Source organism: Ranitomeya imitator, chromosome 2 (genome assembly GCF_032444005.1).
Source record: "Ranitomeya imitator isolate aRanImi1 chromosome 2, aRanImi1.pri, whole genome shotgun sequence".
Taxonomy (NCBI): domain Eukaryota; kingdom Metazoa; phylum Chordata; class Amphibia; order Anura; family Dendrobatidae; genus Ranitomeya; species Ranitomeya imitator.
The window spans coordinates 578,968,628-578,985,175 of NC_091283.1; the positions used below are offsets into that span (position 1 = coordinate 578,968,628).

Here is a 16,548-nt window from a genome sequence, read left to right on the forward strand (position 1 = left end):
CCAAGAATGTTGATGAACTGTTGGACATTGATCATGAGAAAGGAACGCTGCTAGAAGCAGGTGTCTGATCATGCATCATGTTTGTAGCAGGTCATAACAGCCAATGGCGTAAAAGTACCACTTCATGCTGAATTTGAAGAAGACCTTTGCTAGATTACAGTAGTTGTGTTGACCTATTGATTTCCTTGGAATGCTTTATTGCAAACAGCAGAAAGTAGCTTATAATACCTAGAGGAATACAACATTACTAAGTAGCATTTCCGAAAATCTATTGTTCTTTCTCTCAGGTATAAATGTGAGTTTTGTGACTACATGTGTGAAGACCGAAAGCAGCTGTTGAATCACCAGCTCACTCACATGAACGACAAGCCCTTTAAATGCAACCAGTGCAAATATCATACTTTCCGACAGGACTTCCTGCTCACTCACCAGGCAACCAAACATTCCGGTAAGTTTTGGGTTCCAGTGGCCCGTGGTTTTTGTATACATCATAGAATTTGATAGTCTTCATTCCTGTTATCAGCTGGGAAGCCTTTTGCCTGCGAGTATTGCCACTTCACTACTAAGCACAAGAAAAACCTACGTCTCCATGTTAAGTGTCGACATGCGCAACTGTACCAGGAGTGGGTGCAGCGACACCCAGAGGAAGCACCCTGCCGACGGCGGCCCTTTTTCTCTCCTCAACAGATTGAGCAGCTCAAACAACAGCATGAACAACCAATGGTCCAGACTCAAACTACACAAGAAGCAGAGGTGAGTAAAGTCAGGTCATTATTTCATCATATGTGGACAATCTGATGAGTGGGTCAATGAGATCCTGAAATGTTTCAGCTAGGGAAACTACATTTACGTGGTCCCTTTAATTACATTGAGTGCCTGGAGCGGCGTGTGATTGAATGGTAAATGCATTTCCTAGTCTATATGTAGTGCTTGGCGTCACTGCCGTTCCTTCCTGCACAAACCAATATCATCAGGTTTAAACAAAGTGATGTGAATGCTCCATTGGATCAATTGTTATCAGTGTAAATTGGTATGTTTTGCTCAGTTCAGAAAATTGATGAATATTGGGGTCCGCTTTAAAGAGAAAATTGGTTGTTAGTTAATGATATGATGTAAATGTAATAAAACCATGGGATGACACTAGAAAATCTGGTATTATTTGATATTTTCATATTTTCTTACAGAATCCACCCAGTGAGCTTTCTTATCACATGCTTCACCATCCCACCCAGGATGGAGGGCAAGCGCAGAATACACTAGAAGCTGCGACTATAATTTATGAACAAGGTGAGATTATATCATTCCCTTTGTTTCTGCAGTATCCATTTATAATTGTATTTGTACTTTAGGTGAGGTAGAAAATCCGATTACTTATGGTTGGTGGACACATTTTTATTTTAGGTGGAGAAGGAGATGAACTTGCCACTCAAGCAGCTCTCGACCTTCTTTTGAACATGAGCGCCCAAAGAGATGGTCCTGGAGGACCATTGCAAGTAAGTGAGCGTAAATATTCAGTACAGATACAAAGTGCTGCCTTGTTGGGTGTAGTCTACATGTATTAGCAAGGTGAAGCACACATCTTCTCTGGTCCACTACAGGTAGCTGTATTGAAATCGGCGGCATGCATTGATGGTCAAGAGCCAGAAGCTTCATCTCAGGAGCCACAAATGGCTCAGGTTCTGACTTTGCATATGGATGAGAGTCAAGTGACAGAAGGGCAAGAGGCTGGTTATGGAGAGACTGGCATGGCAGAAGCCGGCTACGAGGGTACCGTACAGCAGATCACAATCAATACGGCGTTCACCACTGCAGAATACAGCCTTATAAATGCAGACAACATGCAGACCCCATTGTGCAGGTATACATAGGTTTTACTATTTGTTCACTGGAAATGTGTCATGGCACCATTGTGTATGCAGCTAATGGTTACACTTAATTTTTATGGCTTCAGTGAGAATGATGCGCCCCCTAAATCTCCTCATATGCTGTTGGCAGAAAATGGGAAAGACAAAAATGCTGTGCAGCTTCTGAACAAGCCCCAGCACCTTCAGGTAAGACCCCCATACTAAGTTACTTAAGCATATTTCCTTTCCAGCAGTATCTCTTAATGATATTTTTTTTAATAGAGTTCCTCCAATCAGCCTCCACCTACAACGAAAAAGTTTTCCTGTAAAATTTGTAATTCATCCTTCTGGGGACGTGCAGAAATGGAGAGCCACAAAAGAGCCCATATTGAAGGGGGCAGTGGATTTAAATGCCCAGACTGTGGGACTTTCTTTGCTGCAACCTGGGATATTGTGAGGGTAAGATTTTAGGACTGTAGTCCACCCAGCAGCTTGGCCGTCTGTCCCTTCCTTTGATTACATTTGTATTTTCAGCTGGGAATTTGCTGACTTTCTTGGATTCGTCTGACTTTCTTCCTGTCTTTCTACCAGGATCATATGACTCTTCACTCTGATCTCCGGCCTCACCGCTGCAATCAATGCAGTTTTGCCTCCAGGAATAAGAAAGATTTAAACAGACATGCAATGACACACACCAACCACAGGCCGCATACATGTCACTTGTGTGGACAGAGGTAGGCACACCATCTTTCCTTGTATTGTTTCTTTATGCAGGTCCTTACCCCTATTTCCTCTTTATGCTAAGGATCTTTCTGCTTTGGTATGTTAGTTAAAAGGGTTGTCCCTTTTCAAAGGGACAAAAGAAAACCAAACTGAGCTGTTACTGTTACTCTACCTCCTGGGGACCAGTGCTACCTCTCGCTGCCGCTCCGCTGATTTTGTACAGACCGCAGCGGTGACAGCATGTAAACAGCACTTCAGCCATTAACTGACCGCAGCAGCTTGCACTGGCTACGTCATCAGGGCCGCCAAGATCAGTGATTGGCAGCAGCAGGCATGGCATGATGCCACCGCTGCTGGCTGTACACAATCAGTGCAGTAGCAGCGACATGCAGCGCTAAACCCCGGAAGGGTGACGGGTGAGAATATTGTTTTTCCTGCTTCCAGAGAAGTTACCTTATGAGGGAGCCCTGTTATTTGCATAACATATACAGGTTTTAATAGTACTTAGAGGTTTAAGTGTTTCTACTTTCTTCCAGATTTAATAGGAAAGGTCACCTAAAATTCCATATTGAAAGACTTCACACTGGAGCGACTGTAGAGCAGCCTCAGCAAGCAGGTACGTATGAGGATAAGGATAGGACTTTGTCAGTTAAAATGACAGTAGTCTCCTTTTTCCCCTCTTTCCTCCACAGTCTTGTACATGAGCCATGTTTGGTATTACAGTTTATCTGCATTCAGTGGGGCTTATCTGCATTACCATTCTCTGGTTACCCCTGCGTAATCCACAATTAATCATCCTGTTGATATTTAGATGTCTTAAACCATATTTTTCTTCAGAACTGACATCTGTACCAGGCCTGGATGAGGAGCACATATTCCTGGCTCAAGAGGAAACCGTGAGCAACCAGGTTAGAATGTCAATAATGATTTATGGCTAAATACTTTCTATGGCCTTTTTATGTTTGAAAAATGTACGTATATACAGTACTAATGTTTTCTTGCTGACACTTTCTGGTTTATTACTGTAGCCTCTAAAGTGATTTTGATCGGTTTCAGTCCTGTAAAAGCAATTCCAAATAATAAAAATAAGCCTTTCTTAGCCCTTTAATGACCACCCATACACTCAATGGTCTGTACAAGTCCCTAAAGCCGACCATACACACTAGATTGTTGTAGGTCAAACAATGCTTCGGCCGATCGTTCATCCGTCTCTCCCATACACAGAAGAGCTCGATCAGCCAAGAGCTCCTTTGTTTTTTATGATAAAGGATCTCTATCAGCCACTTCTCCTCAGGAGAACAATGCGATCTACAGTCCCAGATTGGACATGCCCGATTGCCATTTCACCCGATGAATAGTTGTCCGACACCCCCATACACATTACAGTGTCGGCTGAACCTGTCGATATCGGCGTGTCCAGCTGACATTAATCTAATGTGTATGACGTCCTTAGCTATACTGGACCTACCATTTACCCTCTGACAGCTGGGGACTCTGACGAGAATATAGTAGTTGAAAACCACTTTAGTCTTCTCTTTTTCATGCTACATAGCCCTTAATGACTCACAAAACTTACAAGAGACAAAGAGAGCAAAAGCCCTACTGTAACTAAATAAGTAAAAAGCAAAAGAGCATTGAAATAACTCAGGGTTCTTAGTAATACTGGTTTTGATAAAAATAGCATAAAAGCCATCCCACCGTCAACAAGGTGACCCTGTTTGGGATGTTCCTACGCTGTCTAATATTAAAAACCTTACCATGTGTCAGAATTGATCTCGGCGTGTTAATAAGGACAGACAAAAGGATCGGGTCCCGACCTGTGGACACTAGTCTGGGGAAGCCTTTAAATGTAATGTCCCGCTCAGGAGAAGGAGGCCGCACCCCAGCCCTCAATGAGCAGAACTGCTGGGACCCTGCATAACTCTGCAGACCTATAGTTTTTATCTATTCTGGCAGCTACTATGGTTGCCATAGTTCATGAAATCCTTTCAACAACCGCCCAATCTGTCCCCCCACCCTCACCCTATAAAGCAACTGAAATGACAACCTACAAGAAGTTGCTTCTATTTTATAGGGGTTTTCCAGTTTCAGAAAACCTTTGTCCCCAGCTATGGTTTGTTTAAAAAACAAATGAACAAACTGCTTTATTCACCTTCCCCAGGTCCAGGGCTGAGTCTCTACCACTGCTCCTGGTTTCTGTTATTGTTTGCAGTGCTGATGTCACATCCACAGTACTGCAATCGATAACTGCGTTCAGCCGGGGAACAGGGTTTTTCTGAAACCGTAAAACTCCTTTTACCCAAAGGATCCTTTTATTAACTTGTACTTGAAGCCATGCTATAACTTTGGCCAGCTTTCTAAGCTACGAGATCCTAGATCTTGAAATCATTATTTTGCTCTCACTTCTTTAGGAGGATACAGCCTACATTCAGGAAATCACAACTGCAGATGGACAGACCCTCCAGCAGCTCGTAACAGCAGATAATCAGGTAACGTCTTTACCCCAGGTCTGAGAAGATCACCCTGTCTGCAGCTACGGAGCAGACCAGAGCAGCACCCTGCTATAGCCTATCTTGTGTTTCATTAGACACTACCCCTTCCAGAATATGGCCTCTGGGGCCATTACCTGATTGCCTTGGTCCCCCTCCTGAATTCTAAGCAGATTTGCCAGGAAATGAGTCAGCCAGTTAGTGCACAATTTTTCACTACTGTTAACAAACTTTTCTGTTTGTGCTAGTCTGTATATCAGATAATATTCATTTAAACCCTGATTGCATGTATTACGTGGAAGATGTCGAATTTATAGGGTTTTTTGTGTCATTATACATAATTTAACATGGATTCTAACGTCTAGAATCCTAATCATGTGTAACGTGCTGACTGTTAGGATGCTGCTGATTTCTACAATCGCCATTGAGAGAAGTGAAAGAGAAAGCGCTTGTTATTTGACTACGTATATGCAATATGCAGACTTGTGATCACTGGCTCACTGCTTTGTCTTCTTCTCTTGAAAACCACTGTTCGGATTCCACATATTATAACAATGTACGGACAACACTTTCTAAAGATTTGCTACTGTCTTTGTTTCCGATATATCTGTCTGTAGGTTCAGTACATCATTTCCCAAGATGGAGTCTCTCACCTCATCCCACAGGAATATGTCGTGCTCCCTGAAGGTCACCATATTCGGGTAACAAGTTCTCATCCTCCGGCCTAAATCGCAGTATCCATCTTTCGAATTATTGACACTAGTTTATTTAGGATGACCGACTCCCTAATGTAGTTTTACCTTCCACACATTGTGAGCATACATCATGGCTTATTCCAGTGATTATCATCTTCTTTACTCTCGAAGAGGTTGCCTGCTTTTTTTCCCCTCGAAAGAGCACCACTCTCATCCATGGGCCATGTTTGGTATTGCAGCTCAGTCACAAGTCAGGAAATAGGTTCAATCTATAATTTCAGGTACAACCCATGTGCTCTGGGAAAAAAAAGAAGAAAAAAATCAGATGCCTTCTACTAATCTCAAAAACCCCTTTAGTTATCCTTTGACACTACCTGTCTAAAACCAGAAATTTTTAACCAATTTATTCTGACGGTGTCTCACTATTGTTAAACGTGATGTCGTTACTATCTTTTACTTTTGTTCGATCTACATGTTATGACTTTTTTTTAGGTTCAAGATGGACAAATTACTCACATTCAGTATGAAGCAGGAGGACAATTTATCCAAGACCCCCAGGTGACTAGATGCCGTATCTTGTGGTATTGTAGTGACTTTCCTGTGTAGCCTGCCCACCACCCATGCAAGTTGTGGCCTATGTTATTAGAGTGCTAACGGGTATTGCCTGGTTCATTGAGCCATAGCCTATAATCAAGGTCACTGGGATTGAAGCGAAAATGGGCTCAGGGCAAAGCGTTAATTAATCATTGAATTTCTCCACTCAGCAGATCCATTTTGTGCCCATGTCACCCACACAGCAACTTCTGACTCAGGAACAACTTGAAGCTGCAGCCCACTCTGCCGTTACAGGTTGGCATCACTAGTAAAATGCATGACTATTTAGACATGGCTTAGCTTTGCACGATCATAACCCGCTTTTGTGTCTCTCAGCCGTGGCAGATGCAGCAATGGCGCAGACTGTGTACAGTGCGGAAACGGAGCCGGCTCTACAGCAGGAGATACAGTATGACGTGATCACCCTGGCAGATTAGTGGCAGACATGGTTCTATGGTTTCTCTTAGTCGGTGACTTGGCCTGCTTTGATGTCATCATTATTGACTTCATGATACATAAATCACCTTGTAGACTATAACCGGCCCTGTGAGAATGACAAATGAGAGCATTTCTCATGCTGAACTGAACATGGATCTTCCGAAATAGTCATTCGTTCCTTGGCTTTCCTGAGCGTGCCAGCAGTTGTTAGCTGGGCTCCGTGTATGCTGAGCGCAGTCTTTGACAGTTGCTGAGGAAACTGCTTGCACGGCCTCCGCTGCCCTGGGCTCGTTCATCACTAATGTTTACAAGAATTTGCTTTCCTCTATTATGGACCCAGATCTGGTGATGAGCAATCATACGCAATGATCAGAACACGCTTTAGGTCACAGTTCCACTACACTGTCACCTCTTCTGGTGCAGGAACTGGTGTCTGATCTGTGATTGTACTCCCTCTTCCCTTATCAGATTAAAAGGATTAGGGCAGATTTTGGTATTTAATCCCCCGAGTACATGGATAATCATAAAATCGGTAATCCTCTTCCTCCCTTTTCCTCTGCAATAAACACTTGTCCATGGCATCTGGCTCCACATTAGCCATTGAAGCTGACATCCACCCTCTGAGGGGTTGTTCATCATTGCAGATAACCGAGGTCCGCTTGCTGTATTTTCGCATTGTGATGGGAGCGGTGCTGGTGGTAAATTCTCTGCCTTCGCCCTTGGCATTGTTTTGTCTCTCGCGTCTCTATTGATTTGTCAGACGTTGTTGTCCTCTATTTGAGAAAGGTGTGCCAAATGAGAATCTTGTTTCTGCACCTGATCCCTCACGGAGGTCAGCGGAGTTTTGTCTGAAGCATCCCGCACTCTTCATCAGCATCTTAAACTACCTGAGTCAGGACTACTCCATGAAATCTGCAGCGCTCAGCCAATCAGCATTCAGGCCTTTATTAGTCTGTTGACTACAAGCCAAGTTTGTGAACCAACAAATAAACTGAATGCTGAAGTTGTCAGACTTAGACAAAGTGGCAGGATGTGACTGACCACAGAAAAGAAATCCGTACAGTTTCTGCGGAATTTTTTTTTCCCTGGAACAAGTGATACAGGAACCACGCTCAAACTATAAAAACAGACAAAAAAAAAATATGGTGAAAGATCAAAAGTGTCTCATTCACGTTGGTGGTCATGTGGTAGAATGGCTCATATTACAAGGGAATCTATACTTGCATTACAATATGCTACATAGAAAATTACAAAAAGTGCAAAGCATCTGTTCAGTTTTTAATAGACATGAATGAAAATGTGAAAATCCGTACAGTATCACATGACCCAGCTATAACCAGTACCATCTGCATCTGCTGTGGGGCACTGTGCTCACCCTTCTCTCTATAGTCTCCTAAATAAACCAATAGATTATGAGTATATACAGTGGGTAACTCTTTGTTTCATTGCAGCCATTTGGTAAATTCAAAAAAGTTCATTTTTTTTTCTCATTAATGTACACTCGGCACCCCATCTTGACTGAAAAAAAAAAACAGAAATGTAGAAATTTTTGCAAATTTATTAAAAAAGAAAAACTGAAATATCACATGGTCATAAGTATTCAGACCCTTTGCTCAGTATTGAGTAGAAGCACCCTTTTGAGCTAGTACAGCCATGAGTCTTCTTGGGAATGATGCAACAAGTTTTTCACACCTGGATTTGGGGATCCTCTGCCATTCTTTCTTGCAGATCCTTTCCAGTTCCGTCAGGTTGGATGGTGAATATTGGTGGACAGCCATTTTCAGGTTTCTCCAGAGATGCTCAATTGGGTTTAGGTCAGGGCTCTGGCTGGGCCAGTCAAGAATGGTCACAGAGTTGTTCTGAAGCCACTCCTTTGTTATTTTAGCTAGTGTGCTTCAAATCATTGTCTTGTTGGAAGGTGAACCTTCGGCTAAGTCTGAGGTGCAGAGCACTCTGGAAGAGGTTTTCATCAGGATATCTCTGTACTTGGCCGCATTCATGTTTCCTTCAATGGCAACCAGTCGTCCTGTCCCTGCAGCTGAAAAACACCCCCATAGCATGATGCTGCCACCACCATGTTTCACTGTTGGGATTGTATTGCACAGGTAATGAGCAGTGCCTCGTTTTCTCCACACATACCGCTTAGAATTATCACCAAAAAGGTCTATCTTCGTCTCATCAGACCAGAGAATCTTATTTCTCATAGTCTGGGAGTCCTTCATGTGTGTTTTTAGCAAACTATGCAGGCTTTCATATGTCTTGCACTGAGGAGAGGCTTCCGTCAGGCCACTCTGCCCTAAAGGCCCGACTGGTGGAGGGCTGATGTGATAGTTGACTTTGTATAACTTTCTCCCATCTCCCTACTGCATCTCTGGAGCTCAGCCACAGTGATCTTGGGGTTCTTCTTTACCTCTCTCACCAAGACGCTTCTCCCACGATTGCTCAATTTGGCTGGCCTTCAAGGTTTAGGAAGACATCTGGTGGTCCCAAACTTCTTCCATTTAAAGGGACTCTGTCACCTGAATTTGGAGGGAACAATCTTCAGCCATAGGGGCGGGGTTTTCGGGTGTTTGATTCACCCTTTCCTTACCCGCTGGCTGCAATATTGGATTGAAGTTCATTCTCTGTCCTCCGTAGTACATGCCTGCACAAGGCAATCTTGCTTTGCGCAGACATGTACTTTGGAGGACAGAGAATGAACTTCAATCCAATATTGCAGCCAGCATGCAGCCAGCGGGTAAGGAAAGGGTGAATCAAACACCCGAAAACCCCGCCTCCATGGCTGAAGATTGTTCCCTCCAAATTCAGGTGACAGAGTCCCTTTAAGGATTGTGGAGGTCACTGTGCTCTTAGGAACCTTGAGTACTGCAGAAATTCTTTTGTAACCGTGGTCAGATCTGTGCTTTGCCACAATTCTGTCTCTGGGCTCCTTGGCCAGTTCCTTTGACCTCATGATTCTCATTTGGTCTGACATGCATTGTAAGCTGTAAGGTCTTATATAGACAGATGTGTGCCTTTCCAAATCAAGTCCTATCAGTTCACTTAAACACAGCTGGTCTCCAATGAAGGCGTAGAACCATCTCAAGGAGGATCACAAGGAAATGGACAGCATGTGACTTAAATTTGAGTGTCTGAGCAAAGGCTCTGAATACTTATGACCCTGTGATATTTTAGTTTTTCTTTTTTAATAAATATGCAAAAATTTCTACATTTCTGGTTTTTTTTAGTCCAGATGGGGTGCAGAGTGTACATTGAGATAAAAATGAACTTTTTTGAATTTACCAACTGGCTGCAATGAAACAAAGAGTGAAACATTTAAAGGAGTCTGAATACTTTCCGTACCCACTGTAGTTAGGAGGCTGAACTGCGATCTCCTATGTTTTAACTGTGTGACAGGCAATGTACAGTTATCATCATTATCTTTGATAAGTGTTGTTGTCTCCATCATACCCTCCACCTCAGTATCTTTGATTGAGATGGTGACCGCATTAAAAACCATCGAACAATACAATTGTAGGTCACCAAGTGATCATATAACCTACCCGAAGAGAAGTATACCACGAATTTCCAAATAGAAAGGGACAATTAAATAGGTCAATACTAACTGAATTATATAATTGGGGAACCTGTGACAGGATGAATTTAAAAATGGAGTGCTATTTTAGAACTTCTTGGGAATAAAAAAAGGAAATGTTATGAATGAATACCTTTAATTAGAAAATTGCACTGTTTTTGATTTGGGAGGTTATCACTAATTGTACATTAAAATGGTCAGCATCTTCTTACTCTGACAGAAAACTGTCTTAGAATAGTAATATGTACTTTTGAGTATATGCAATAGGAGACTCTGTCCACTCCCTTCATACGTAGGAAGATGTAATGCTGGAGGTACCAAGTGTGTTGAGGTAAGAAGAGGCAGCTCACACTGCTGTCCACCATGACTATCTGATCTAATACTGGAGATACCAGGGGTGCTGAGGTAAGAAGAGGCTGCTCACACTGCTGTCCACCCTATCTATCTGATCTAATATTGTAGATATCAGGGGTGCTGAGGTAATAAGAGGCTGCTCACACTGCTGTCCACACTGTCTATCTGACCTAATACTGGAGATACCAGGGGTGCTGAGGTAAGAAGAGGCTGCTCACACTGCTGTCCACCCTATCTATCTGACCTAATACTGGAGATACCAGGGGTGCTGAGGTAATAAGAGGCTGCTCACACTGCTGTTCACCCTGTCTATCTGACCTAATACTGGAGATACCAGGGGTGCTGAGGTAAGAAGAGGCTGCTCACACTGCTGTCCACCCTGCCTATCTGATCTAATATTGTAGATATCAGGGGTGCTGAGGTAATAAGAGGCTTCTCACACTGCTGTCCACCTTGTCTATCTGACCTAATACTGGAGATACCAAGGATGCTGAGGTAAGAAGAGGCTGCTCACACTGCTGTCCACCCTGCCTATCTGATCTAATATTGTAGATATCAGGGGTGCTGAGGTAATAAGAGGCTTCTCACACTGCTGTCCACCTTGTCTATCTGACCTAATACTGGAGGTACCAAGGATGCTGAGGTAAGAAGAGGCTGCTCACACTGCTGTCCACCCTATCTATCTGATATAATACTGGAGATATCAAGAGTTCTGAGATGAGAAGAAACAGCACACACTTTTTCCCTACCTGTCTTTCTGAATGTTGAGTGCTTACGGTGACCTGGAGATAAATCACTAATCTCAAGCTATGCTTACAGGCACCTGTACTGTTATCATTCTAGGGCAGGTTTCTGTCAGTTTTACAACACATCGACAATTTTCATATACTATAGTGATGACCTCCCTAAACAAAAGAAGTGTCATTTGCTAATTATAGGTATTTATGATTTTATTTAGAATAATATTTTTTTTATTCCTTTCTTTGTTGTTTTCTCTTCCCAGAGAACACATTTTATCAGTCTTGCAGAAATCCTTCAGATCATGTGTTAACGTTCTCATGAAGAGAATGTTCAAATGTGGCACATAGGCTACGTGTTTCGTTTGTCCAGATTTCCAGGCACAAAGTCAGACGTTGTATTACCGTAACAGCAAAATGAATGAGATTTTACATCTCATCGGCACTTAGCAAATTTCTACAGATGCTTCGTGTGTGTACCCAAAATCTTGGGATGTATTGAGGATGGTCACTTTCTTGGGTATTGTTTGTATTTTCTGTGTTTTTTAATACCATCGTATCCTAAATGTTCTGTGTTCAGCAGTTTTAGCTATATCTATTACTGGATGAACCTCATTGGCACCTTGTAACATTTATTACAACTTACAGTGCAACCGTCGCCTAACAACTGAATGATGGCTAGGAACATATCATTGCTATAACTAGTGAAATTAACCAAGAGGCTGTCCGTTCTGCAAGACAAACTCTTTGGGAAATGTAATGGCATCCATTTAAGAGCATTTTTACCAAAGTGATAAACCTAGGATATATTTATTTCTTTAGTATATTAATAATGACTTGCTATGAAATCATCCAATTCAATAAATAATAATAATTATTAATAATAATTATTGTATAGCATAAGGGAGGTAATAACGTTTTTTTTATCAGTCAGAGACACTTTTCTCACTTTAAGGGCTTGTTCACACTAGCGTATAACTCGATGCGTATTGTATGATGTTTTAGCAAATAGCACGCGGACCAATGTTATATATTGGGCAGTTCAGATCTGCGTTTTTTTTATACAGATCGAATCTGTCTGTGGAAAGCAAATAGATCCCACTGCTTGTTGCTCCACAATTCGGATCAGACTCACCAATCTAAGTCAACGGGTACGTGTAATACATGAGACTGCACTTGAATCTCATCCGAGTGCAGTCCGACATCCGCGGACACACAGAATGGAGAAGGTGGAGAGATTTTGTTCTCCATCTTTTCCTGACATGTGCTACGGGTGTCATCGGCATAATGGACCCAATTCTCTCGCATTAATCTACGCTTGTGTGACCCCGGCCCAGTTATCGCATTACTAAGTAGTGTGCTGTTTTCTCATATACTTTGTGTAGCAATTCCTAGTGGATTTAAAGGATTGGGCTTGTAATCAGAGTGGGATCCTTGAATGCTTAAATTCAGAGGATGAAAAGCTTTCTTGGGTACAACTTGGTGACAGCGGTGCGCGGCGCTGCGAGATATGACCAGGACTGGTTGTGAAAACGGAAACTGTGTCCAACAGCTACAACCGCAGATATTGACATCATTGGAAACTGCTAAACTAAATGTAATCGAAAACCACATTATCGCACCATGAATTAGCGCTATATAATAACACTAGATGCATTTTTTTTTCAATTGTTGATTAATTTGATTGTAAAAAAATCTCAAGAAATGTAAATAGATTACTAAGGAGTTGTATAAGGGTAGGTTCACATTTGGTCCTTTTTTTCGCTTTTTTTTTTCACATGAAAAATGGAGGCTACGGCCAGAAAACTGCAGCAGAAATTAAGTGCGTTTTTGGCTAATTCTTGATGCAGTTTTTGGCGCAGCGCTGTTTTGGTCTCGATGGGGAAAAAAAAACTGTACTAAAAATGCTTAAAGAATTGACATTCTGAATTTCTTGAAAAAAAAAAAATATATATATATGTACCACAAGGTAAAATAAAACCACAATGTCAAGAAACGCACAAGGGATTGAGATTTTACAAATGCCATTCATTTTGCTGTTACTGTACAAAGTTTTGTTTTTTCCCCTGCAGGAAAACATTACATCAAAAACCCTAAAATGTGAACAAGCCTGAATATTAGGAAACCATGGCTGCTTTCTTTCAGGAATCGTACTCTCATCCATGGGCTGTGTTTGGGACTGCATTACAAGTTGATAGGGCAAAGCTACTATTTCAGATTCATAGATTGCAGAGATAAGAGCAGCTATCTCATACAATTTCTATAATAATAACATATTTTACCTCTGTGATCCAGAACTTAAACAAAAAAATAGTATGTGAGGGTTGATAAGGCGCCATTCATACATCCGTGATCTGTTCATGTTTTTCACAGTTAGAATACGTACTAGTGATGAGTGAACGTGCTGGGATAAGGTGTTATCTGAGCATGCTCGGGTGCAGAGTGTCTTCGAGTTGCTCGAATAATATGTTTGAGTCCCCGTGGCTGCATGTCTCGTAGCTTTTAGACAGACACAACATACAGTTAGGGCCAGAAATATTTGGACAGTGACACAAGTTTTGTTATTTTAGCTGTTTACAAAAACATGTTCAGAAATAAAATTATATATGTAATATGGGCTGAAAGTGCACACTCCCAGCTGCAATATGATAGTTTCCACATCCAAATCGGAGAAAGGGTTTAGGAATCATAGCTCTGTAATGATTAGCGTCCTCTTTTTCAAGGGACAAAAAGTAATTGGACAATGGACTCTAAGGGCTGCAATTAACTCTGAAGGCGTCTCCCTCGTTAACCTGTAATCAATGAAGTAGTTAAAAGGTCAGGGGTGGATTCCAGGTGTGTGGTTTTGCATTTGGAAGCTGTTGCTGTGAGCAGACAACATGCGGTCAAAGGAACTCTCAATTGAGGTGAAGCAGAACATCCTGAGGCTGAAAAAAAAGAAAAAATCCATCAGAGAGATAGCAGACATGCTTGGAGTAGCAAAATCAACAGTTGGGTACATTCTGAGAAAAAAGACGACTGAGGGGCGATCTAATAACCATGTATAAGTATATAAGGGGACAATACAAATATCTCGCTGAGGATCTGTTTATACCAAGGAAGGTGACGGGCACAAGGGGGCATTCTTTGCGTCTGGAGGAGAGAAGGTTTTTCCACCAACATAGAAGAGGATTCTTTACTGTTAGGGCAGTGAGAATCTGGAATTGCTTGCCTGAGGAGGTGGTGATGGCGAACTCAGTCGAGGGGTTCAAGAGAGGCCTGGATGTCTTCCTGGAGCAGAACAATATTGTATCATACAATTAGGTTCTGTAGAAGGACGTAGATCTGGGGATTTATTATGATGGAATATAGGCTGAACTGGATGGACAAATGTCTTTTTTCGGCCTTACTAACTATGTTACTATGTTACTATGAATTGACTGGTGAGCTTGGGAACTCAAAAAGGCCTGGGCGTCCACGGATGACAACAGTGGTGGATGATCGCCGCATACTTAATTTGGTGAAGAAGAACCCGTTCACAACATCAACTGAAGTCCAGAACACTCTCAGTGAAGTAGGTGTATCTGTCTCTAAGTCAACAGTAAAGAGAAGACTCCATGACAGTAAATACAAAGGGTTCACATCTAGATGCAAACCATTCATCAATACCAAAAATAGACAGGCCAGAGTTAAATTTGCAGAAAAACACCTCAAGAAGCCAGCTCAGTTCTGGAAAAGTATTCTATGGACAGATGAGACAAAGATCAACCTGTACCAGAATGATGGGAAGAAAAAAGTTTGGAGAAGAAAGGGAACGGCACATGATCCAAGGCACACCACATCCTCTGTAAAACATGGTGGAGGCAACGTGATGGCATGGGCATGCATGGCTTTCAATGGCACTGGGTCACTTGTGTTTATTGATGACATAAGAGCAGACAAGAGTAGCCGGATGAATTCTGAAGTGTACCGGGATATACTTTCAGCCCAGATTCAGCCAAATGCTGCAAAGTTGATTGGACGGCGCTTCATAGTACAGATGGACAATGACCCCAAGCATACAGCCAAAGCTACCCAGGAGTTCATGAGTGCCAAAAAGTGGAACATTCTGCAATGGCCAAGTCAATCTCCAGATCTAAACCCAATTGAGCATGCATTTCACTTGCTGAAATCCAGACTTAAGACGGAAAGACCCACAAACAAGCAAGACCTGAAGGCTGCGGCTGTAAAGGCCTGGCAAAGCATTAAGAAGGAGGAAACCCAGCGTTTGGTGATGTCCATGGGTTCCAGACTTAAGGCAGTGATTGCCTCCAAAGGATTTGCAACAAAATATTGAAAATAAAAATATTTTGTTTGGGTTATGTTTATTTGTCCAATTACTTTTGACCTCCTAAAATTCCTACATTTTCTATCAGATATTTTTGTTCAACCCTTCAAATTAAACGTTACAATCTGCACTTGAATTCTGTTGTAGAGGTTTCATTTCAAATCCAATGTGGTGGCATGCAGAGCCCAACTCGCGAAAATTGTGTCACTGTCCAAATATTTCTGGCCCTAACTGTATGCAGGGATTTCCTGTTAGGCCTTCCCTGCATATGTTGCGGCTGTCTGAACAGCCTCAAGACATGCAGTCGCGGCGACTTGGAACATATTATTTGAGCACGCTGAAGACTCTTGGTTAGCTCCCAAGCATGCTCAGATAACACCTTATCCCAGCACGTTCGCTCATCACGAATATGTACCTCTTCTAGTCTTCACTTTTCCATTTTCTTTTCTTAGAATGATAATCCACAAAAAAATTTAAGGAGCAATCAGTCATAAATAGACTCCGATATGGACCAAGTTGCTGTTGTTTACTGACTGCTTGCTATGAAAATCTTGAGAAACTTCTACCAATTTGTGGCTGTTTTGCATACAAGAAAAATTGATGAAACACTGACGGTGAAAACTGACCCAAACACTGACGGTGAAAACTGACCCAAACACTGATGGTGAAAACTGACCCAAACACTGACGGTGAAAACTGACCCAAATACTGACGGTGAAAACTGACCCAAATACTGACGGTGAAAACTGACCCAAACACTGACGGTGAATACTGACCCAAATACTGACGGTGAA

The 16,548-nt window shown here is 42.1% G+C and overlaps 1 protein-coding gene across 2 annotated transcripts in view; it reads left to right on the plus strand.

Moving 5' to 3' along the window:
• ZNF335 (zinc finger protein 335) overlaps window positions 1-7,904 on the plus strand; it is a 169,244-nt gene extending 161,340 nt beyond the window's left edge. The window contains exons 14-28 of one of the 2 annotated variants that reach the window (XM_069752200.1): window positions 288-448; window positions 524-753; window positions 1,185-1,287; window positions 1,402-1,493; window positions 1,599-1,858; window positions 1,952-2,051; window positions 2,127-2,303; window positions 2,436-2,578; window positions 3,104-3,183; window positions 3,405-3,475; window positions 4,979-5,056; window positions 5,674-5,757; window positions 6,244-6,309; window positions 6,516-6,600; window positions 6,682-7,904. In XM_069752200.1, coding sequence (XP_069608301.1) covers window positions 288-448; window positions 524-753; window positions 1,185-1,287; window positions 1,402-1,493; window positions 1,599-1,858; window positions 1,952-2,051; window positions 2,127-2,303; window positions 2,436-2,578; window positions 3,104-3,183; window positions 3,405-3,475; window positions 4,979-5,056; window positions 5,674-5,757; window positions 6,244-6,309; window positions 6,516-6,600; window positions 6,682-6,782 — 1,831 coding nt within the window. In that variant the 3' untranslated portion in view covers window positions 6,783-7,904. The remainder of the gene's footprint in view (window positions 1-287; window positions 449-523; window positions 754-1,184; window positions 1,288-1,401; window positions 1,494-1,598; window positions 1,859-1,951; window positions 2,052-2,126; window positions 2,304-2,435; window positions 2,579-3,103; window positions 3,184-3,404; window positions 3,476-4,978; window positions 5,057-5,673; window positions 5,758-6,243; window positions 6,310-6,515; window positions 6,601-6,681) is intronic. The other variant, XM_069752201.1, reaches the window with a different exon arrangement.
• Window positions 7,905-16,548: the final 8,644 nt, after the last annotated feature.